This window comes from Montipora foliosa, chromosome 9 (assembly GCF_036669935.1).
Source record: "Montipora foliosa isolate CH-2021 chromosome 9, ASM3666993v2, whole genome shotgun sequence".
NCBI lineage: Eukaryota > Metazoa > Cnidaria > Anthozoa > Scleractinia > Acroporidae > Montipora > Montipora foliosa.
Window position 1 is genome coordinate 12,023,396 of NC_090877.1, and position 23,875 is coordinate 12,047,270.

Genomic DNA, 23,875 nt, shown 5'->3' on the forward strand with positions numbered 1-23,875 from the left:
AGTATCTGAGTACTTTTAGCGTTCATCCGATCAGAAGGACATGCTTTTTCAGAGCTTAATTGTCTCGATTTGTATTAACACCCTTTAAGTTTGGGGATTCTCAGTAGAAGGTTGACGTTTCGGCTGTGGTGACAGCCTTCATGAGACTGATGAAACGAACTTGACGTTAATTTCACGATTATTTCAATTTCACGCTTTCTACCTGAAAGAGTTAATAAGAAGATATCGGCACTGCGCTTTTTTGACGTATGCACTTTAACGTCATTCAACCCTTTCTTTGTGCAAAATTTCCGATTCTACTATGAATGTTACGTATGTCATAGCCCGCACATGAGGGCGAAATCGTTGACCGCCATAGCAATATATTGGCTATTTAGCAAAAGCGGTCTTTGATGATGACTCAGTGAATTGATCGGACAGTTTTGTCAGATTGAAGAAGGTGGAAATGCCTGAACATAGTTAATGGGGGAACTTATTCTGCCATTGTTTGCAGGATTTATCCGATTTACTCTGGGTTTAGTTAATTTGGCAACGCTGGTAACCACTTACAGCAGTTATTTCGTACTCGAGCTTAAGTGTTCTTATGCAAATTGCTCGGCCATGCGGTTGCTCCTCTGTTTTCGAAAAAGGAAAATGAGGGCAATTATTACGCCTACGTTTGCGATTGCGGAAGAAAAAAAATAATTATGGGACACAACTTTTGAAACTGAATTATAAACAAATGCAAAACGATACCGTTTTTATGACATCGAGACCAATTCCTTACAAAGTCAGACTCGTGAGAAACTTCTCACAGGCCACTTTCAAGTTTATCATAATACTCTTTTTTTTTTTTGTATTTAGGCGCAAGTTTATCGTAATACTCTTTGTTTGCCCTCCAAAATTTTGCATGAACGTTGTGTCCAGTTTCTCTTAGGACTTAAAATGGTCCCAAGAGAAAATGCAAATTGTAGAGGGCAAACAAAGAGTGTTATGGTATTTTTGAAACTGGCCTATTGTAAGACAAGTCTACACACGGGAAAATGTGCTCATGCTCCGTTTTAGAGAAGACAATTAACTTCAGCTTGTTAATCAGCCGTCATTAATGTTCATGACAGGAATAATTGCCCTCTTCTCTTCGCTTTCTTTTTCAAGATTTCTACTTGATGTTTTGTTTTCTTATTCCACTAATTTTGCGAGTAAAAACACTGTTGAATGTCCTGTTATCACGGGTCCTCTCCCTGATGCACGCCTGACTTTCTTTTGGTGCTTGGCAACCTGGCACATGCGCCGAGCCGTGAAAAAACGTGCTCCGCGTCACATGTATTTAACCAGGTGCATGTAGCGAGACAGGAACCAAGAAGTGAGTGCGAGCGGGAAGATGTGGTCGCTTCGGTGTTCCTTGTGGGTCTTTTTGCTTTCTATAGCAGTGCAGAGCTCGTTAGGAGTATCCTCTTCCAATAGTAAGTAAGATTATTGTTTTGTTCAAATCACTTTCGCCCTATAGCATCATCTCCGATGGATTTCTTCATTCACGACACAGTAACACATGCTTAGTTTATATCAGTTATAGTTGTTAAATTTGAAATTGTTTTGCAATGAAATTCGTTGAGTTGAACGATTGACGAGTCTTCAGATGGCCTGAATATATAGTATCATCGTGTTTTAATAATTCATGTATTCATTAAAGGACTTTTCTTTGCAATTGGTCAAGTCTTAATTTTATTGTGATCTGGCATTGCCTCTTAGATGTAGAATTGTCAGAAAGAAGTCTCTAGTATAAAAATCGCGTGTTTGATGGTAGGAAGAACTTCATTTGAATAGGAATATTCATACAACTGCAACTTAACCCTTAGTCTTAAATTGTATTTTTTTTATTGACACCTAAATGAAACAGAATATATATAAGGTTATCTTTAATTTTTAAGTCTTAAAGTAAAAAAAAAAAACAATGCACCAGGGACCCATATATCCGTAGTCATTGATGGTTGTATTTCTTGTACATAGCTATTAAATCGTAAACAAAACATGCTTCAATGCAAGTTTATTTGTACAAGATACAATTTATTCAAACAACTGCAGCTTTTTTTTCTTCTAAGTAATGGTTTTTTCATCTTAAATTCTGTGTAGCATGGATACATTACTCCTGGTGATGGAAATTTTAACGTGGTGCCCAAAGCCCCAATAACTGTCAAGATCACAGCCACCTCAATATAGTTCCAGATTTTCTGCATAATTTTTCCATTTCGCTCTAACCGTTAGGGTGATTATTATTATGACTATCAGTAATGCTTCCCACCCAACAGTGAGATTGTACAGATTTTACTCTGGCTAACGCGAGTGTCAATTTTACTCACCAATTGGTGGTGTCTTGGGTGTGAGTGGGTTAGTATTGATGTTGTTTCTTCTTTGGAAGCATTAAAAATAGATAGTTCAATATACAAAATGCATTCCAAAGGAGATAAAGGAAAAGCGTTGTCATTGTTCTGCACCAGTGCAGCATAAATAGCTTAATTTTAACTTCTTTGGATCCTTGCATGAATTAAAATTGGACTTTATACAGTAATCATGCCATATGTGATCAGTAGACTTAACATTTAGGGATACAATTTTCAAGATTGTTTCGCTCTTGAGATTTTGAATTTCCTGGAGATATTTGTTCAAATATTGAAAATGGGAAGCTTTGAAATTTTGTTTTTCAGTGAAAATACATGTACATGACATGTATTACATAGAAATGATCTGAGTGCATAGCATGTATGTTATGTAATCATTTGGGATATTTACTATGCCTTTTAACAGCTATATTTTTAAGAGTAAACTTTCAAGTTTCCACATAGTTTTGGAAGTTGTTAATCTCACAGATACTGGCCACAGATTATAAACTAGATACTTGCTTGGGCAATTTATGGACTAAATTAAACATGTACATGTTTATGGACATGTAAATGTACATGTATGTTCCAGTCATGCCCTGAGTCCAAAAAAAAAAACTCAAGATCAGAGTACATCAAGTTATAAAAAGAATGAGTATTATACCATAGTCTTGTTACTAAGTAAGATACAAGATGTATTTTACCAAAGCTGTACACTGTAATATGCGTGCACTGCTTGCTATCCACAAATAAGGTTGGTGAGAGGGAAATCGAGGGAAGTCAAGTTGAGTCTTGAGAAAGGTGGCTTTTTTTTTTCAAGTTCAGACGTAATGTGATTGCCAATCTTCCGTAGACATGAATGTGCATATATCTGTAGTTCTTCTTGCTGAAAATTATTCGTTCGATATTTTTCCTTGGGTTGTTTGGGATGTTGGAGGCATGAGCTAACATACCTAATTTTGATTGGAACCCATCTTTATCCTTGAAACAGCAAAATCCTGGCCATGGCAACCCCTCAAGTGATTTAGTCAAGGGCATTGTTATTTAGTAATCACAGTTTGTTGTCAATACCATTGGTGTTCAGTAAATAGCAAATGATTATTACAGAATTACAGAATAACGATGACCAACAGAAGTAAGTTGCTTGGGATCTGACCTGGCATGTCAAAAAAAAAAAAACAATTAATCTACAGGGTTATGCATTATTGTGTTGCAGATGTGTTAGACACATGTTTATCTTTCTGGCTTCTATTGACTATCTATACAAAGGCCTCATGTGATCTCCACACCATGATTATTTTTACATCCACGTATCATTTTAGCACATGCAGTGACAGAGGAATGAAGCATAGCGTAAAGTGAACTGCCTTTATGTGGGATATGTAAAATATTTCTTCTCTCTCAAACATAATACAGGTGGTGCGGGTGTGCAGTGTATAAGAACTGAGAGAAGACTTCTGGGAAAGTTTTGCCATGATAAAGGCAGAATTGAATGCTTTCAAACGTGAATAAAGGTCGCACATCAATTTCCATATACAGTGTTTCCTTATTTGCTCACGAGTATGGGTTTTAACCCTTCCCCCACTTATTATTACGTGGTTCTCCATTGACTAGTAAAATCATCTGGTGCTTGACAGTAAAATCGGTAAGTGGCCATACATTTTACATGGGAAAGGGTTAATACATGTACCTGTGTTCATTCAGAAATGTAATAGATTCAGTCCACCGCACACCGGTGGCTCAGTTGGTTGAGCATCGGGCTGCCATGCGGGAGGTTGTGAGTTCGACTCCGGCCGGACCAACACTTAGGGTCTTAAAAAAAAATAACTGAGGAGAAAATGCTGCCTTTGTAATTACATCCGCAAATGGTTAAGACTTTCAAGTCTTCTCGGATAAGGACTATAAACCGTAGGCCCCGTCTCACAACCCTTCAATGTTCATAATCCTGTGGGACGTAAAAGAACCCACACACTATTCGGTTTTGTGGTCAGGCCTCATTTCATTCATCCATGTGTTGGGTGAGATCGCTAATGGACTAATAGCGGCTGCCAGTGGGGCCTGTATAATATGCTGATGTCCAATCTCACCCATTTGTCACTTGCTTATAAAGTGCATTTAAATATGTTAATAGAAAATGCGCTATATAAATTCATTACCATTAACGGGGTAACTACATGTAGATCATCCAGGGAGTTAAATGTCATGGCATAGATGATCACTGTGGAATAGGAAGTTACAATATTTAGCATTTTTTTCGTTTGCTTTAATTTTTAATCATTTTGAATTTCAGTCATTTCAAATTCTCCAATAACACATGCAGATAAGGTTTCATATCATTTAGTCTCAATCTACAAAAAGATAATTGCACACATCAACACCTTGGTTTTCTTTTCAACTTGTACATACATCCGCAGTGAACATTGCACGATTAGTTGTGGTTGTTAGAGATGATGGATACTGACAGCTATTCAAACATTGATCAGCTTTTTAATACGCTGTACAACTTCATAATTATGAAGTTCAATGCTGTAAAGACTTTGCATTTACAAGTGGTATTCCTCTTTTTTTGTTCAATGCAATGTCAGTGCTGTGCTCAAGTGGGATGAATACCTGAAGAAGGTTAAAAGTAATTGAATGACAAACCTTGTACTTGTCTTTTAACATGTAGGGATTTCAATAGGAAATTACTTTTTTGCAAGACCAAGTGTATAAATAATATAATAATAATTACTAGGATTCCAATGTGAAAGTAAGTGCTGGTGTTGGACATAGAAGATGATATCAATGAAATAATACATGTATGAGGGAAGATGCTTTGGTAAGCATTAGAGGATGCCTTTCAAAAACGTCATTTAAAAGGTCGTGCCAATGTTGCTGTCCTAGCTTCATGGGTGTTTGTATGTTTTCCTCCCTAGGGTATAGAAGTAATCCTTTCTTTGGGTAAAGTCAAAGAGAGCTGACAAAACTAAAGAATGTAAATGAAGTGCACAGGGAGCGATTGTGTAATTTGATTATTTTTTTAAATAATTAATTAAAAGAGACATTTGTTGGGCTGTTCCTGTCTATGACTGGAATTGGCTTAGGCAATGCGATAATTGCTTTGAAAATGAAATTTGTTAGTTTACTAAAATTGTTATGGCCCCAGTTCATTGAACAAACTCAGTAACTTGTAAATGGTTTTATTCACGTTTAATACGGGCTCATGGCGTTTCCAAAAAAAAAATTTAAGTGTAATCCACAAGTTACTGATTATTTTTTGACAAACTGGAAAAAATATTTTTCGTCCTGTAAGTAATGTTGTCCTTTTATAGTTCATTTGTTACTGATTGTTCTTGTATTGTAGAAAGCTATTGAATACAACAAAATGAACGTTTAACATGAACTTGACTGCTTTCATGGACTATATTAAAATACTTTAAATTTTAACAACTATCCCAGTCTAAGAAAAAGTCATTATTACATGTCACCCAAAAGTAAAAAATAATTGTCTCAGCAATATTACAACACAATACTAGTAACTGTAACTCATAACTTAAAGTTTGTGCATCAAATGAAAATGTCATTTTAAAATGGTAACATTAACTACAGATATTTAGATTTAATTCTGTCAACTGCAAAATATAATTACTTGTTTAGTCAACAATTTTTGTGGCAAAGTAAGATGAGTCTGTGTAAAGTACATGATGTAACTTAATTGCAACTTAAACAACAAGGTAACATGAATGTCTGTTAAAACACCATAGTTTGTTTACTAAACCATCAGAGTTTTTATTATGGGGGTCAAAAGTATAAAACAAGCAATTTGATTCACTGCATTTAGCCAAAGTAACATTTCTAAGAATGACAATTGCGTGTTTGTAAGTAGTGAAAGTCTTCATCAAGGCTAAAGACAAGGAAGAGTATTCATCTGCATTCACCATACCCTGTTTTCGCTTTCCATACTTTAAGCTGTAAATGTCAACACAATCGTCAGTCATACAACAACAATTTACCATGTTCAACAACTTTTCTTTGCCCTGAATGGTTGATAAACAATTGGACTTGACCATCTCGGTGGTCTCAACAGGTGAATTTTTGCATCTACAGTAGGACATTTGTGGTTTCTACAGTAGCTTTTGTTGCGAGCTTTTGTTCTGTCTTGACAGATGGAGAACTATTATATGACGCAATGATTGAATTATTTGCCTCAACAGGCAGACATGTTGACTCAACGGTCAAATTTATCACCTCAATTAGCTTGCGAGCAGGCTCTTTTGTAGCCGCGAGAGGATTGGGGTGGAAAGAGAGAGCCTGCGTGCAAACCACCCCTTTTTGAATTCCGCCCCACTCAATGTGACATGTTGTCATTTGCATTGTGTCAAATAACCAGCCAATAAAATCAACAAAAAGTGTCAACAAACATGATCTGAAATAAACAAAATGTGAGTTTTGTTGCAAATACGAACCTTTTTCATGGCTAGCATCCAAACTCCAACGAAAGTGTATAAATAATTTAAAGTATGAAAAGTTGTAAATGTATAGCGAGCCAAAATTGCCGCTTTTTTTAAAATACTGTTTCAGTGTGAAGTATGGGTAAGAGTTAAGAATCCGATCCCACCAATGTGTCGGCCGACGCGTTGGCCGGTGTTTAATCTTATAATGTATAAGATGCATCGGTGGGGTGTCGGTGACTCATTTGTGCCTTATTGAACTGTTGAAAACCTAAACGTACCTTTTTCAAACTGAATGTGTCTGCCGATGCATCGGTAGTGTGTTAGTGGTGTCGGCCAATGTGTTGGCCGACATGTTGGCCAACGCATTGGTGGGATTGGATTCTCAACTTTTACCGAAGTATGAACGGGCAAAAGTGGTCACGTACCTTTTGAAAATCTGCGAAGGTATGTGAAAGGATTGGATTAAAATTTGTCAAATCATCAAATTTACCGCGACACCAATAAATTATCGGCAAACACCAAATTTATCACCGTAAGCTGACCGAAAATTCTTGTCTTGTTCAGTATTCTTGTAAAATGGAAAAGCCCGGAGTTTATAGCTTACGTATATGATTATTCAGCTGCAAATAGTTTATGCATCTTATAAACTAAACTCGGCTGATGAACGCAGACAGAGAGGCAAGGGTAAAATGGAGTTTATTGCTGATAATTAAGCTTACCGCTCAGAAGTCCAAATTTCCAGTGTGGGATTCATCGGGTTTTCAGGATGTATTTTTTTAAGATCCGTTTGAAGTCACTAGCACTAGACCGTCGAGCGCTTGCTCTGCGGATGCGAATATTATTGGCAGAAGACTGCTTACAAAATATTTCATGTCCTGTAGAGCACTTCAGTTCAAGCCCCGACGTGGTCTTGCATTAGGCTAGCCAGTTTGCAAATGACTTCAATAGCCTTTTGAGTTTTACTGGAGTAGAGAACAATAATTGAAAGATAAAACTTTTTTCCATAACCAGTCGGCATCACTGCAAACACGTCCATCTCTTCAAGTAGGCAATTTACTGATTTTTCTGTTCTTTCTTTAGCTGCATAATGGCAAGCTACAAGTAGATTTTACCAGAGAGCTCGCGAAAAGCTTCTTTAATTAATAGTTGCCTCAAAGGCCGCCGAAGTTTTATAATTCAATATTCTCTGGTTATTGCAGGATTATAGGAGTCTCTGGCGGCTTGTCATCCCAAGTCACTTTTGACCAATCAGAATACTGCAGTAGTGGACGAACGCAGGGAATTCAAAAAGGGGTGGCTTGCAAGCAGGCTCTCTTTTACAAGCCCCAATCCTCTCGTGGCTACGAAAGAGCCTGCTCGAAGGCTACGCCTCAATGGGCAAATAATACTCAGCGGGTGAATTTGACTTACATTTTGCATCTGGGACATTTGTGGTTGCAAGCTTTTGTTCTGCCTTGATACGACTCTCGATGATCGAATTTTACCTTCAACAGGCAAACATTTTGACTCACCGATCAAATTTATCGCCTCAATGGGCAAAGAATATAGTGGCTGATTTGTGCATGTGATGTCATCATGGGCATCAATACCCCGCATGATAGACATGATAACACCACAATCGACTGCACATTTTTCCCATCTTACATCCCAGAAATTGATTTTTTTCGCTAAATATCAAGAATAGGCTGCTGCCTCGCTAAGGATGGCCACAATTATTATTATAGGCGTTTTATTATATAAGTGACCTTTAATTTGCTCAAAAACATGATATCTTCACATGTTAAGATAACATGTTATCTTTACATGTGAAAAGATCACTGTTTCCTTTTGATGCCTTTCATGAAATGATTTAGTATTTCATTGGTGTTTATGTAATAAATAGAATATTACATAGCCTTACATGGCTGCTTGGTGATTCAAAATTTCTCTTCTCGTGTTGAAAAATATTTTACGCGTTCCCTGCGCTCACTCATGAAATACTTTGCAACACTCGAAGAGAAATTTCGTATCTCTGCGCAGCCATGTAATATCCCCTATATCTTTGTCAGCAGGGATGGCATAGCGGTGAGAGTGCCTCCCACTGATGAGGCCCAGGTTTGACTCCGAGACTATTGACTTGACATAAAGGTTGAATTGTTGGCTCTTTACTCTGCTCCAAGAGGTTTTTCTCCGGTTACTCTGGCATTTCACTCTCCGAAAAAACCAACAATTCAATAGGAGTTAATTTGATTTCTGTACAATGTCCCCAGTTATTGCGTCAGTGCTAAATACAGTTGACACTTAAACTAGAAGTTGCAAATGGCCAGTGAAATGCTGCAAGTACATGTATATACATCTTATTCGATGGTTTAACATAATAATACGCATGGATATTTTGCGAGTTGCGAAGTATTTTTCCAAACCACGCAGGGGCGAGGAAAAATATGAGCAACAAATAAATATGAATTTGACATAGTTTAGTTTCCCAATACAAACTCTTACCTCACCTTTTACAAAGAAGATAAGCAACAGAGCACATATTGGAATAATTATGACTGTTGGACATTTGTATTTTGCATGTGCAAAATCATATTGACTAAAAGAATTCCCTCAAATTGACATCCAGCTGGCAATAATTATTATCAGTGGGATAGGGATCCCATGTTGCAAGTCATTTTTGTGTGGAAGTAGCATCTCCAGTTTTTAATGTCTTGATCATGAAGTACATGTATATTTGTGTTAACGACGAATATGCCTTTTTTGATTTTGCTTTGCAGAGTGTCATAGTGCTTTGGGTTTGGAAAATAAAACTATAGTACGTGATTGGCAACTAACTGCACGGTCATATTATCAAGGTTTATTCATTGGTAATGGGAAGACCCTTGACATGGAACCGAAATGTGCACGTCTAAATAATAACTGTGCATGGTGTGCCCCTCGTGGAAATGCCCAATATCTTCAAGTGGACTTGGTTCAAGATCGGATAATATCTGGAATTGCTACTCAGGGTTTTGAAGGAAGTAGTCTTGATTACTATGTGAAGAAGTACAAAGTCCTTTACAGCAGGGATGGACAAACATGGAGGATCGGCCAAGTGAGTACTGACCGCAACCTTTGGGGAATCAATAATTTATTGAGATTCAGGACCTAAACCCATCAGATACATACATGTACATGTACATGAACACTGTATGTAGATAGTTTTACTAACACATGAAGAAAAATAACAGTTACAATTATGGCTACAGTCCTCTTATTGTCTCCTCACTACCTGGCAAGACTAGCCTTTCTTTGGGGGTATGGTGTAAAACGGAATGTCACACATCCACCTTAACATGATAAAGACTGATAGATTGATTGGCAGTTTTAAACTCTGATCTTTTGAAATTTGTAAGCTACATTCCTGTATAGTCCATCGGCTGAATGGTAGTCTATAATATGGATCAGCAAAAGACCAGGGAAGTGGACCAAGAGGAAACGTGGAGGCCGGTTTTTAGATAATTAACTGACCAAAGCATTGCATTTGTTCAATTGTCGATCGTTAGATCGATTTATTGACATTTTTTTTTCTACGTTAGGTGTAAAACAAATATACGTAAAAAAAGAAACTGCCAGAACTACATTGTACATGTACATGCAAGTACACAGGGCTGTGAACCCCAAAAAGTCTTCAAATTTTGAGAATTAGGATGGGATGATAGATGACGTCATAAAACGCCTGTGACATCATATTACGTCAAATAAATAATTTCGCTGACTCTGTTAGACATATTATATTTAAGTCAGGAATCTTTAAAACATTGTCAGCAACATTAATTTTGTCTGTACTGGTTGGAAATCAAAAGTTGGATTTGAGACATTAGTACATACAGCGTAACAGGCAAAAAGTAAAAAAAAATGTGTGAAAAAGATGCCATTGGCATTGCAACATTTAATTTGATTGGTTCTTTTTTTTTTTTGGACCACATTAGGGCATTTAGGGGAGCAGGGATGGGGCAGGAGTAAGAACACTCGCCTCCCACCAATGTGAGCCTGGTTCGGTTCCCGGACCCGATGCCATAAGTGGGTTGAGAACTTTGTTGGTTCTCTACTCTGCTCCAAGGGTTTTTCTCCGGGTCTTCTGGTTTTACCCCCTCAGCAAAAACCAGCACACAGCTGATTCCAGTTGGCTGTAGCTGTGCTCCAAGGTCACACCTGGATCGCATAGCTGCAGCCAGAGACGCCATAGTATGCTTTCGCTTCGACCTTGTTGAACTGCATCATTGCTGTACTTGCTGTACTGTCCCAAAGAAAATGTATTCTTAATGTATGTTTTTGCGTTAACTAGCCATTGTCTAAATTTGAGCACTGTTATGCTGTTAAACTCTTTCATAAAATTAATATTTTCTTTATCACATTGCAGGTGATGCATGGAAATCATGATGGCCGATCAGTAGTGACGCATACTTTCACTTCAGCGATATTTGCCAGATACATCAGAATCTATCCTCTGAACTACAATTACAGAATATGTATGAGAATGGAGCTGTATGGCTGCTCAAACTGTAAGTTGATATGCCACTTGTCCATCAAAACTTACGCTTTTTGATTGAATTAATTACAGCCATGAAAAATTGCACGTGGTCAAGTGCTTGTAATAACAAATGAAGTCAGTCTAATTCAGTCAAACTCTCTTTAAATATTACTTCTTTTTGTAGCTTCTACTGTTCTGAGCACAACACATTCACCAACAAGTCCAACTGTTACCAGTCCTTCAACGTCTAAAGATTTCAAACCAACCACCAGAGGGACAACTTCAAATACAAAGAATGCCATCACTGATTTACCTCGTACTACAGGTAAAGATGAAACACCAGTCAGTTGATAAACCATTAATAATGCTCAGTGTTTTACTCTGTGTTTTTCTTTTTCTCTCTAGTCCTCTCCATAATGGCCATGTCCAATAATTTAACATGGTAGTGACTAACTCTAAAGGCCTTAGCTTCTTTTCTGCTCTGCATTTATTTTTTTATATTTTGTAGTAATGTCTTTTGATTTTTATCACTTGGTGTCATAATAATTTTGTGGTACAGTGTATATGCATGGTGCCAAATGGTCTGTCAAGTGTTTCTCATAAACCCCCAAATTATTTGTACAATTACATGTACCCTGTATGAATCTGTGGTACCATAAATCCCTCTGCATCGTGAGAGGGAAAGGTTTCAAGTCAAAGAAGGTTGCAGCTATTTCTCTCCTCAAGACTGAGCAAGAAAACAGTTAAGTTTCATATTATAAAGATGGTAGTTTGAGAGATGACTTTTGCCTGAAATTGGTCAAAGTAAGGGCTACCTGAGTCCCAGGTGGAAATCTTATTAAGATTCTTATTAAATTTCTTATCGTATTCCTTATCATATTCCTTAAATAAGATTCTTGCAAGATACTTACGATTTTCTTTCAAGATCTTGGTAAGATCTGATGAGAAATCTTAGTAAGGAAATTGCAAGGGCTTGTAAAGAATCTTAGAAGTTTCTGACATGACCTTGAAAATGATATTGGATGTAAGGAGAAATGTAGACACGGAAAAATATCCGAGTCCCAGATGGGATTTGAACCCACGACCCTCCGTGATCTAGTCGGATGCTCTAACCACTGAGCTACTGGAGACTCTATGGTGAGCAAGGGTCAATTTGTGGGTCTCGCCTGGAACCATGTGCTAGTCAATACTTGGCTGTGTAGCCGCGCGATGCGGTTCCAGTCGAGACCCAAAAATTGACCCTTGCTCACCATAGAGTCTCCAGTAGCTCAGTGGTTAGAGCATCCGACTAGATCATGGAGGGTCGTGGGTTCAAATCCCATCTGGGACTCGGATATTTTTCCGAGTCTACATTTCTCCTTACATCCAATATCATTGTTGTTGTTTCATCGTTGACCTTGAAAATGTCCGAAAAAAATTTTACTCACGAACTTCTTTTTAAGCAAGATCTAACAGGATCTTTCTGGTTCCATGTTGAAGAACCCCTGGCATTAACATTGGAAGAATCTAAAATCTTGTCTTGGATCATTGTGAAGCCAGGCAAAGTAACAACCTCAAACGTTTTCAAGAGTCAGCAAAACTCTTAATTAATAATTGTGATAAGATTATGAATTGATACTAATCACAAAACGTGATACTTGTGAGAGCTGAATTTAAAGGAAACACAATAAAGAAGATTCCACCAACAGTTTATTAGATATATCCATACCATACTTATGAAATAATATTGTAACAACAAATTACAATGACTTTTATATCATTTACAGAAACCCTGGCAGTAATTTCGCTTAAGTGTCACGGAGTAATACATGTAAGACTTTTGGTCAAAATTCACTAAATGCAGACTGAAAACTTCTCCCTGCTAGTAAAGGCCCTTTTCTTTTGTGTTAGCCAAAGAATACGCTGATTTAATTCTGACCTACAATAATTAGCAAGTTTCAAAAGGGAAACATGAAGACACTGCACTTTTTTCTATCTTTGTCTTCTTAGTACCTCTGAAACCATCTGTTACTAGTTTCTTTGCAGTAAAGAAATATGTCTTGCTGTTGTCAATAACCTTAATTTAAAGTGTCCTTTGACTTCTCTAAATGGTACCAAAAAATAATACTACATAATACTTTTAATATTGAAAATGTGCAGCATTTGCAAGTGTCCATTTGGAGGAATATTGCTCTCCATACCTACACATGTATCACAGGGTTGTCTTTAACACCCAGCATAACCACAAATTGACTACATGTACTTTTGTAAGAAAAATTAATGTTTGATTGAGTTAATTGGAGTGATTTACTGTAAAAAAAAAAATGCAATATTGTCAATATCATAAGACCAGATACAATAATTTTGTAAAAAGATTTTGGAAGCAATAGACTGAATGCACTAAGTGCTTCAGGACCCCTAACAAGTATCGTTTTAACTAATCTTGAACTTAACTTGAAATATTACAGCTAATTAAGTCCAGACTCTTTTCTCAAGTTCACACTTACAGTAATTGACACTTCTTTTGAAAGAAAAGTGTACTGTGATCTTAGAACAAAGTGGAATTTTATCTAAATTCTTGTTGATAAGTTCCACTTTCTACTTTCTATTGATTCTTTAAAATAAAAATTGTTTGGATTTTAGCATAAAATTGGACAAACGTCCAACCACAAGAAGCTGCATTTTCAGGCCAAGTTCAATTTATATGCTCTCTTAGCTATTTCTAAGATTATTCCTGCCGCAGTGAGTGAACCTGAAGCAAAAAAACAAGGCAGCTCTCTAATCGGGAGAAAAACACATTTTTCTAGGAAATGCAAGGGATTGTGGTCAAAGGCATAAGGAATTGTGGTTATGCACAAATGGAGGAATTAAGATGCGCAGTATGTTGTTACACAGAAGATTTTAGCCTGTTGTTTTCTTATCCTCAAACTATAGTTAGTTTCAGTGTCACGTAACAGAAAAATACCGGTAAATTCAAGATCATTCAATCAAAAAGAACTTGGAATATTGTAGGAAGCAAAATGTTTTTAACCACCTCTCCAATTCTCAGGTCTGTGTGGTACATTGTTTCTGAGTTGTTATAGACGCCATGTATTCCACCAATATGGCGGCCCGTAATCAACAAAAACATCTGGAATTCACTTTGGAATTCGTTTACTTTTCACTCATGAGATAAGATACATGTGTATGAACAAATCTCCTAATCTACTTGAAAGGCCCCAGCTTCTTAGATTTATAGGTATAGACTTTTTTTTCCCAACCAAAATAGCTTTGTATCACTGAGTATCATGGCGTTACGCAAGGTGACCAATTAGAAATTCAAAATACTGCATTTTTGAAATGAAACACGTCACTGAACTGGAAACTTGTGAATTGCTGTTAAATTACCACAAGGGTAATTGAACATTTCCCTTAATTTAAGGTTCCCCTAATTGCAGCATTTCTACCATTTAGGTAAACTAGTTTTATTTACATCTCTTATATTTTGTAAACACTTCTTTCTGATTCAGTGATTGCCTTATCAGTCCCCATTTCTTCTGATATTGCACTTCACCAAATTGGTCAACTGAACTATGCAGCTGAGCTTTGTCACCATCGAAACTTTGATTGGTTGCAGGCAACAGTTTTTACATGTAAGTTGAAACTGTGTGGGCATTGAGCTAAAAACAGTATAATTATGGTATATTGAAATGATGTTTTGGATTAAACTGAAACTTTTCCTTGTGTTGAATAAAAGAATATTATTTTAACTCAATTGGCTTCCGACTTTTAATACATTCTTGAGTTAATTGATACTCAGTTCTTCTTTTTAAAATTAATAAAGTTATTGTATTGTATTGTACACTTACAATAATTGATATTAAAGATTCTGGTTTAGGATATTCAAGGTACATGTAAGCTGTTATTTTCGGATTTTGTAGTCGAATGGTTTCATTTTGTCAACAATTTATATGTCCAGCTTGAGGAAGGTTTGTTTAATTCCCACATGTTACGTGACATTACCTGAGCTGTTTTTTACGCAAGACAATCGCGACACTTTCGATGTGCCAATGATAATTTAACATTTCAGTCAAAGTTTAGTTTGTTGCATGCTTTCCAGGCGAATCTCAAGCATTGGATGTTTATCGTGAGCAAAATGACAGAGAATCTAGTGGCGAAGTAAGCTGGACCTCCAAAACTTTGCAATGGAGCCCCAATTTTTTGAAGAAGGGGTCCAGAAGACCCCAAATTTGAAAAGCTGGATACATGTCTGGGAAAGTAAGAAAAAGTATTTCTTGCTTGCAGAATTTAGTTGAATTCTGGAAGCTAAAGTACAAATTTATAAAAGAAAAGCATGATTTACATGTTTGAGCACCATAGTTATGGGCAGCATTTTAATCAAAAAGGACAGCATGAGAGAGCTCTTAATCTTGCACGCTATGGAAGCATTCTCCGATCGTAATTTACTTTTAAAACATTTTTATTGGCTAGCTGAAAGTTTAGTAATTTGCCTACTGGGTGATTAAAACATGCAAGAAAAAAGATTTGTCAACTTGAATGTGTGAAAACACTTGAATGCTAAATCGTAAATTTTAGAGACAGTCCAGATCATAGATCCTCTACTAACTATGTCCAGATTCAAAATAAACTGAGTGTATATTCTCATAGTTACAGCTTACAGTCTGTACCTCTTGTAAAGGAATCGTTACCAACATTTTCTTGTTTTGGATCAGCGCTTTCCTCGCCTAAAACAACCAAAAGTTGCTTTGATACAAATGTACATGTACAAGATTGAATCATCGCACAAACCGCCCAATTTCCTCTTCTGGTGACTGCTGACCAGAGCATAAGGCGGTTCATTTGTTCTCAGTTTCTCACCTGTTATTGAAGATGGCTGATTTGAATTGATTGAAAAATGGAAGTTGAACAAGATTCATGGCAGACTCACTGTTTTTTAAACCTTTTTTGAAAGGTGAAAATAGTCTCTTTGTTGCTGTCTTGTAGTGTGAAATATTTAATCTCTTATTTTATTATGTATTCAACATTTTCAGGAAGCTTAACTACAGTAGACACCCGCCTGTAAGAACCTGAAATTTAAGAACCTGTTTGGCTAAAAATTTCATTTTAGACCCCCCGTACATAAGAACCAGGATAGCCTAAAAAATTAAACTGGTTCCTATTTTAGGAAATGACCTTGAAATTTCAGGCAACTGGAACAACTTGCACTTTAATTTCACAGATCTAGTTCAAAACTTATTTTTCATGATTTTGAAATATAAAGGTATCAGCATCCTCATCAGAGGAATTCAGTCATACCATATCCATTGAAGAGGACATATCTTTTGTTGAAATAAGAACCTAGATCGCCTAAAACTACCGTAAATACCAGTTTTATTTAGCCTAACTCAGAAAAATCTAGGGTCTTATATGTGGGTGTTTACTGTATTTAAAAGCTTTACATGTATCATTGTGATTTAGCACACAAATTGAGGTAATACACATGTATTTACAAAATTTCTGGACTTTCAATCTTCAGATTATGGTGAAATAAAAGCTTTCTTCATAAAATAATGTAAAGCATGGCTTCATATTTCCTGTTTTGTTGTCTGTGGCCTGTCCAAGATCTGTTTGAGCAATTTCTAGAGTATTTTAATAACCATAGACTAATCCCAAGCTTGACTCCCAGAAATTTCCAATACTTCCAACTTGGGTGATAGTATGGAAATGTGCTTGTAAAATAGTAGGTGAAATTGTGTAAATTTGAAGTGTAGACTGCATTGGTCACCAATTATCAAAATTAATGGAGTCTATTTTTGAACATAGGGAAAAAAACTGTTCATCTTAAAGCTGTTTCAGTAGGATGTTCCTTTTTTTTTTCTCTTTTGTGATTTTGTTTTTCAGACATTCCACACACTCCTGAACCAAAGTATTATAAACAAGAAACAATTTGGCTCGCTCATCTTTTAAAAATAAAATTTAAACAAGGTCTTACTAAGATCTTATCTTTAGTTAACACCCATCTTTCAAGATCTTAATAATATTTCCACCTGGGAGTTACTGTAATTGTATTATTGATCCATCATGATTATAGTGTGGTCCTTTTTACTTAATCTGTGATGCTAATTTCAGGTGCACCAGTTCATAGTACCACATTTCCGATAACCACACCAAAAGTGTCAGAAACCACTGCCTCTGCAAGACATATTGCCAATGCTACTGCAGCTGTAATAAATGTAGCTGCACAGGTGGACTTGGATGATTCCAATACAAGACTCTACAGTACAAGGAATATAGTCCTGGTTATCGTGGGTGTTGGTGTGGTAGTCTGTTTTATGTTACTTTTGTTATTTTACCTTCGCCGGAGAAAACAGTAAGTTGATACAATGTAGCTGCCATTTAAATAGTACATTTTAAGGTTAAACTCATCACCAATAGATGATGTTGGAAGAAAGGTATTTGAACATGGTTGAGCTGGGCAGATGTCTGAAAGTGAGGATGCATCTGTGACAACTATCAGTCTCCAAACCCTAATTCTATAAAATGGCTATGAACTTTATTGGCATGAATATAATCTTTATGGTGTTAAAGAACTTTTGTCAAAAACAAAAGCCACTCAATTGCATTTTTCCAGTGTAATTACAGAATATGCTGGCTACAATCAAGTGAGGCAGCCATAGAGATGTTTGAAGACTTTAGTGGATTTATTGTCTATTTATTTCTTTTTCATTAGATGTAGATATTCAAGCACAGAAGTAAAAGAACAGTTATTGTAAAGCAGCTACATCCACAATGTCTTGAGCTGGAATGTTTTGTTTACACTGAGGGAGCAAAGCCACCAAGAGTAACAAGACATCAAAGTAATAAAATTAATTTTGTAGCTTTATAAACATGGATCCCACTCATTTTTCTCTCTCCTTTTCACTTTTTTCCCGGTATGTTTGCGTACTTTCATTTCGAAGCCAGTTGAAAGATTGTCAAAGTTAGTGTTTAGCCAGGTCAATTCTATAAATGAATAGGTCACTTTTCCATTTACATGTAATTCAGCCTCTGGGAGATCTGTATGGGTGGTTACAGCAGCAAGCCCTGTGTGAGCCTTGGTAAATGCCTGCATAGATCTCCTGATAATTTAGCATGACTCGAATTAATGTTTGTGATGTAAGAAAGTTAATTTGTATTCTATATCTAAGTTAAATAAGGTAAATTACCTATTAGCAAAGGGCAACACATGAATATAATACTATTTAGGTGGGAATACAGGCTCTAGACACATCATTTCTGTTCGCCTTCACTCCGTAAATCATAAACAAATTTTCTATTTTCAGCCGGTGCCACCACAAATTGTGTTGTGCTGTTGATACTGTTGTTAATTGTAGAATATGTAAATTTGTTATTGAGGGAAGAATGTTTTAGTTTGGAAGAATGTTTTAGTTTGGACTGTCTCAGAGTAGACACTGTCTCAGTAGCACTGTTTCAGAGTAGACATGCATAGGTAAATGAAATTATGTTGTGCTTTTGATACTGTAGTTAATTGTAGAATGTTATTTTACAGTAATCATATTGAGTGAACAACTTTTCTTTAATTAGCTTACCGGTAACTAAACAATCATTTATTAACGGTTTGTTTGACGTTACTTAGCGTTAGCAATGCATAAGTTAACATAATTATACCTCAAAACGGTGGATAGCAACTATTCATCTCAGTATTGGTTGCTCTGTGGCTCGGTATATATCCTCCACTTAGCCACCTCCACTTCAGTAAATAGCTGTTATCACCATTTGGAGAATTTTCCTTTTCTTCTATTGATGTAAGGAATTGTCACTCCTTCCTAGCCACTGCCAAAAGGCCTTGATTGTTAACAATAACCTATAATCAAACAAATTCTTAATGAAGTTAAATTCTGTTAAATTAATCCATAAAGAATAATTTGATGCATGGTATCCATGCTGTTTGTATTATTGTACACTGTTCCAGAGTGGACATGCAATGCACAACATTTCAGTATTCTCAAAGAATACCTTAATTGTGGGATCGGAATTTTGCTTCAAGAGCTGTCTTTCAGTATCGTTTATCTTTTTTTCATTGTCATCATCAGTTCTCATCATATTATAAACACATTTCCATATGGGGGTTTTGCTCCATGTCCACATTAAAGTGGAACATCAAATTTTACTCTTCACACAAACAATTTGCAACAAAGAAAAGGGATCAACTGACTTAGATTCAGTGTATTTAGCGATAGGTTGTTTTTCAATAGTTACAATATTGTTAACTTTTTTTTTCAAGTATTTTTGTGCACTAAGCCAAAGAGTTTATGGACAGTCAAACGTTTATAATTGCATTGATAATCGAATCATCAGCTTATGTTGTGTTCGCCTTTTTAGCTTTTGTACACTAACCCAGGGAGTTTATGTACAAATAAGATTTAAAAATAACAAACGAAATCTTAATTCTAAAACAAATAATTTAATGAAGTAATATATTTTGTACACTTTTCCAGAGAGACTATGTACATATGATTAAAATAATAAGGATAGCATCCTAAAGGAAGTAATTTATTTTGTACACTATTCCAGAGAGACTATGTACATATGATTTATTTAATTAGGATAGCATCCTAAAGGAAGTAATATATTTTGTACACTATTCCAGAGAGACTATGTACATATGATTTAAATGAAGATAGTATTCTAACTACTTCAACGGCTTTTTTTTTTTTTCAGTTTTACTTTTCGACCATCCTAGAGAGGGTGTGTGAAAACAATTTGTATAAGATTTTTAAAAAAACTATAATTTCATAATTGAATTATAAAGAACCAGTTGTAGATGTGCTTTCAACAAAAAGATAGGTGCATCATGGTTAAGAAAGATCTTTCAAATCTGTCTATCGTAAGAAATCACATTTCGCTGTTATCACCGGCACAAAATTTTAAAAATAGAAAAACTGGCGGTTGCTTGACGCCCAACCGAGATAGTGAAAGAAGATATGGGTCTCTTCTACATTCGTCCTTACAAACTGCTTTGCATTCTTGTTTTCAAAGTTTTGTGTCACTAGTGTAGGAAACAAACAGGCGGCATTTTATCGAGTGTTTTGTCGAAGAAAGTCAACTACTTATTCCAATTAATACTCTTTTTGGCATCGATTTAAAAGCTGAGCAGATTTTGATCCAAGGGACATAAATGTGGCGTTTGGTGCAATTTAATCTTAACCAGTAAACTGTATCACGACACGTGATCAGTTTCAGCCAATCATACAGAGGTGAACTTCCACTTAAAATGTTTAGGAGAGTTAAGTAGAGGCTGTTCTGCTTGCATAGTCGCAATAGGTTCTGGTAAATAAAGAAACAAGGAAAGATCACAGCTACTGTTTGCAGAATAAAGAAAATCTGTGGTAGCATGTCAAAGAATAACAGAAGCAGACTTGGGGAGCTTTTAATTTATCTTTGTTTGTTTCCTCGTGGATGTTTGTGCAATGGTCCAGAGAGGACATGTGCGAATATTGTATTACATTGATGTTGCTGATTAAAAGCAAATCAATTGTTAATCGTTGATTTCCAGTTCCGCTTCTTAGCAGAAGTCTTGACTCTTGTGGTGTTTTTTTATTCAGTTCAAGTCTAGGTAAAATTTAAATTTACTGCTGTTCCGTGTAATCGATTATTCTGTTTCTGAACTGTTAAGAAACTCTAAGATGGAATCGTTGTACACTGATCCAGTGGGAACATGTTCAAAGGTTTTTTTTTTAAGTGGGGTTATTTTGATTTTGATGTAATTACGTAGGTGATTATTGAAATTGTCTGCGCTGATTCGTTGCACATGAGGTGATTATTACGCAATAAACACCCAAGCGAATTTTTTCAAACCGGCGGTTTTGTCGAGGTGACCAACTAAGAAATTAATTGTTTCAAATGATCACCTATGTAATTATACTAAAACATTATTATTTACCTGAGGCTCGTTGTATATCGGTGAATTTAAAAACCTCGACTTCGTCTCGGTTTTTATTCACCGATATTCACCTCTGGGTGATTAATTGTTAATTAGAGAAGGTTCTATTTAAAAATTTAACTTTTACACTGTTCCACAAAGGGGTTAAATATTAAAACCTTGAATACTCATTTGGCACACTGTTAAAGAAAGGCATGTGCAAAAATGGCTACCAGTATTTATGATTTGTCTGTTGACAAAGCGATATTTAGAGGTTAATAAAAGTATTGAATCACGCAGACGACTCTTACCTTTTTTCAGATAAGTGAGTTCTTGGAAGATAGCCCCCAATCTCGACCCCAGAGCTCTCTCTCTTCTCTTTTGCGCATGATTGAGGGAGAGAAGACCCTGAAACAAACTGTCTTCTCGTTGGTTTTTGTAAAGAACAATGAGAGACGTCTCTGATTGGTGCATTCATGTTAGCCCGAGGAGTGAGCAGGCGTTATAAGGTTCAAGTAGCCAATTTTTGGCTACAGAGCGTCATGATGTTACGGCGGCCATGTTGGTGTTCGAAAACAAAGAAATGGCGGCCATGATGATGAACCAAACTAATCCTCCGGGAAATGAACTCTATTTTTATTGCAAATACATTTTTTTGTTTCAGTAACCCAAAATGGTTGCTGGTCACGTGAGTGAAAACGCTCCATAACCCGGGCCTCGGCGCATGTTCTCATGTCATGCGCAGATATAAGATCCGAGGCTCTGGTGACGAGAATGGATAGCCCCTTGCCCAATCTCGTTTCTAAAGTCCGCTTTTGTTTCGGTCAGCACCAAGAACACCAATCTCAACCCCAGAGCTCTTCTCTTGACTGAGGGAGAGAAGAACTCAAGGGAACCCTGAAAAAAAGTGTCTTCTCATTGGTTTTCGTGAAGAACAGCGGAAGTCTCCAAGTGGTGCATTCATTCTAGCACGAGGGGTGAGCTGGCGCCGTAAGGTTCAAATAGCCAATTCTTGGCTATGAGAACCCTACGGCGCATGTTCTCCTGCATAGAGTTTCCCAGAGCCTTGGGTCTATCCGAGGCTCTGGTGACGAGAATGCGAGAACACGGACTCTGGCCACTTCCAATTTATGTGCAGTCGTAGTGAAAGATCCACTTTTGTAACCGTTGACAACCACTGTTGTTTCAAATTTCTGAGCGAGCGTAGACGAGCCGGAAGCCCATGATTTGCGGACTTCCTGCCTTGGAGTGGCCAGGGTCCCGTGTCCTTGAATTCTAAAAAAGTTACTTTTGGATAAAAATCGTCCGTGGCGACAATCTTAAGTCCCGAGGGATTGAAAACTTTTGTTCAGCATCCCCTGAACTCGCTCCCAAGTGTGAATCAACTAGAGGCTTCGGGTACGAACTCTATTGTGTTTGACCAGCATGGACGCCGGGTGACAAAGGTCCATTGGGGGTCACCATAGCCTGCGAGCAAGCTCTCTTTCGGGGTGGGTGGGCGGGCGCCCACCCACCCCGAAAGAGAGCTTGCTCGCAGGCTAGGGTCACCATGATTCACCCACCCTCGCCCGCCCGCCCGCCCGCCCACCCCGAAAGAGAGCTTGCTCGCAGGCTAGGGTCACCATGATTCACCGTGTTTTTGGTTTGCATTAGAGCGCTGAAGCACGTGACTTTCTTGAGCCGAGGACGCGAACCGGAAGTGAACATTTCCCATGCCTGAACTGCGGTCTTTCCGAGATTTTCAATCTTGTCGTCTCTACTGGTGAAACATACTTAACAATACAAACGTGGTAGTGTGAAGACAAAGTAAACAGGAAAACAGATCACTTCCGGTTGGCGTCGGTGTTCAAAAACGTTGCGTGCTTAAGCTCCTTATTACCTAATTATTGATGAAATTTTGCCTGCGAGATCAATTCAGACCCAAAAACTCGTACTCACGGTCAAGTGTTGTTTCACCTACCGACACATAACCTTTGGTAAGCATAGCTTTTGAACGTCAATCAAAATGGCGGCAAGAATGATGTTCAGGAGGTCCAACAAGGTAGGGCTTGGGATTTAACTGGTGAAAGGCAAACGTTATGGTATAGTTTACATGTGGAAAGGGAACTGCCCATTTTATTGTCCGTAAAATGTAAAGCAATTGTCCCCTTATTGATTGATTATTCATCCCCATATCTCTCAAATAAATTTATCTTCTATAAAACCTGGGCCTAGTAAGTTCGCCGGTCATCGAAGCTTAATTGAGAACACGGAGAAGCCAGATAAATGTTTGCTGTAGCAAACGAAAGGTCAAGTTTATAAAAATGCTTTGCGTCATGCACTATGTTAATCACCGCTATTTGTGTTGTATTTTTCCTGAGATCTGTTTAAGAAGCGGAGTTTAACTTAAGCTTGCTGTGGCTTCCGTCGTAATCACGTAAGTACGGTACATTATCTGTTGGCTTATACATCTTTTTATACCATGCCATATAAAATACAGCCAATCAGAATGCAGGAAAGCCGTTGTATATTCGTTAGTAGTCCAACCAACCTTCCCATCGTGCCTTGCTGGCCACTGTGTTTTCTATAGCGTGGTATAACATAGTTATGCAATGTTTTCGAGTGATATACCGTGGAATATCCCACGAGTCGCTTGTATTTTCTTGGTGTACTCAAGAGCCTTTTAACTAGTATATATAACAGGGTTTTGGATGGTATATAAACGGAGCGGCTTATA

The 23,875-nt window shown here is 37.1% G+C and overlaps 1 protein-coding gene across 3 annotated transcripts; it reads left to right on the forward strand.

Moving 5' to 3' along the window:
* The first annotated feature begins 1,284 nt into the window (after positions 1-1,284).
* On the forward strand, positions 1,285-21,456 carry LOC137969406 (retinoschisin-like). 3 transcript variants are annotated; one of them, XM_068815624.1, is made up of 7 exons: positions 1,285-1,442; positions 9,544-9,860; positions 11,169-11,310; positions 11,464-11,604; positions 14,768-14,890; positions 17,367-17,607; positions 17,968-21,456. In XM_068815624.1, exons 1-7 carry the CDS (start codon positions 1,361-1,363, stop codon positions 18,008-18,010), a joined length of 1,089 nt encoding a protein of 362 aa, XP_068671725.1. In that variant the 5' UTR covers positions 1,285-1,360; the 3' UTR covers positions 18,011-21,456. The 3 variants fall into 3 exon arrangements, with proteins under 3 accessions (XP_068671725.1, XP_068671726.1, XP_068671727.1); XM_068815626.1 differs by lacking the exon at positions 1,285-1,442 and adding an exon at positions 7,479-8,182; XM_068815625.1 differs by lacking the exon at positions 14,768-14,890.
* Positions 21,457-23,875: the final 2,419 nt, after the last annotated feature.

Excerpts from the sequence above, each read along its gene's own strand:
- LOC137969406 (XM_068815624.1), top strand. The coding sequence starts at position 1,361 with ATGTGGTCGCTTCGGTGTTCCTTGTGGGTCTTTTTGCTTTCTATAGCA. Across the intron at positions 11,605-14,767 it reads TGATTTACCTCGTACTACAG|TGATTGCCTTATCAGTCCCC; the intron begins GTAAAGATGAAA and ends TTTCTGATTCAG. Across the intron at positions 17,608-17,967 it reads TACCTTCGCCGGAGAAAACA|ATGTAGATATTCAAGCACAG; the intron begins GTAAGTTGATAC and ends CTTTTTCATTAG.